The sequence below is a fragment of the Chinchilla lanigera genome, unplaced genomic scaffold (genome assembly GCF_000276665.1).
Source record: "Chinchilla lanigera isolate Chin_1 unplaced genomic scaffold, ChiLan1.0 scaffold00230, whole genome shotgun sequence".
NCBI lineage: Eukaryota > Metazoa > Chordata > Mammalia > Rodentia > Chinchillidae > Chinchilla > Chinchilla lanigera.
Genome location: NW_004955631.1, coordinates 106,012 through 107,395, shown reverse-complemented (window position 1 = coordinate 107,395; position 1,384 = coordinate 106,012). Strand labels below are relative to the sequence as shown.

General features: G+C 39.2%; 1 protein-coding gene across 1 annotated transcript in view; it reads right to left on the bottom strand.

Annotated features, from left to right (window-relative positions):
• Positions 1-1,384, bottom strand: part of LOC102030026 (prolactin-like) — a 108,220-nt gene that overhangs the window by 3,529 nt on the left and 103,307 nt on the right. The window contains exon 2 of the mRNA XM_005415039.1: positions 33-140. Coding sequence (XP_005415096.1) covers positions 33-140 — 108 coding nt within the window. The remainder of the gene's footprint in view (positions 1-32; positions 141-1,384) is intronic.

Sequence of the window (1,384 nt, the reverse complement as noted above, 5' to 3'; positions counted from 1 at the left end):
CTCAGTGCTGGTGGTGCTGGGTGGGGACTCACGTGCATCCTCAGGGCCTCGTCCTTTCGTTGTGGAGTAGAGATTGAGGCTGTGTGACAACTTTTTATAGGCATAAGATAGAAGTTTGGGTCTTGCATATACAGGTTTTCCTAGAACCAATGGGAAATCCAGTGAGTTGGGTTTGGGAGTGAAAATAGGAATCCACTCCCTTAATTATGTTAGATTTAATAGATGTGTACTTGAATCCAAAGGCAGCTGTACAAAGTCTGAAAATATAGAGTTAAGACAGTAAAATTTTTACCTATATTTTCCCAATAATTCCAGAATCTCATTGTTTCCCAGCTACCCTTATGAAAGCCCACGCCCTCCCTTTTGATATGGCTTTTCTTTCTCAGCCTTGCCATGACCTAAGATGTGGAACACAAGCATGAAAAACAGGAAAGCTACAAAAGGTACCTCTGTGAACTACAGCTTTGCTCCAGGATTTGACCCAAAGGTCGTGATACATATGTGTCTATATTGACCTATTTAATCTCTTGCTTCTCCAGAGTTTAAAATGATAAAATTTCTTATATACATATAAAAGTATACTTTTCATTCAAGTACTTCTTAATCCACTCACCTCAATCTTACCACCTGATCATGAATTAGAAATACAAGTTTTATTTATTCATTCATTTCTTTATTAATTTTTATTTACTTAGTTTTGGTGCTCAGAATCGAGTTCAGGGCTTTGCACTTGCCAGGCAGGCACTTCTGCCAGTAAGCTATATCTCCTGCCAAAAATGCAACTTCTTACTGTGAAAAACTTGAATCATAAAACAAACAAAATATTTTGTAAAATTCCAGGTAATACACTGCAATTAAACAGCGATAAATTACACAGACCGGTAATAAACAAATGTTGTGGAAGTTGAATCTTTTTTCTCTTGTACTGGGAATTGAGCTCAGGACCTTGTGCTTCCCACACAGGTGCTCTGTCACTGAGCTAAATCTCCAGCCCTTATGAAAGCTGAATGTTAAGAAGATTTTGAGGAAAGCTCAGGGCAAGCTGAAAATGCAAAATGAGAAAACACAGATGCATAAAGAAACTGTGTAATGCGGTTGTATCACAAACACGGGCTAGTTCTCTGCACAGTCCCCTTGTACAGTCAGCCCTAACCCACTGTCCACTGCTCTGCTCACCTGTTAGAGATACCTCACACTGTGAAATAGACTTTATCTGGAAGAAAGAACCAGGCTCCACTGCTAAACCACCCCTTCTGTGATCTCCTACACTGGACATCTTGCATCAGTCCTTCCTTGAGTATTGTGTCTTTGAAAAGTTATTATTTCAGATTCCTTTCTCTCTGACAAGAAAAGAGTTTACTCAAATCTGTTTCATCTACCTAGT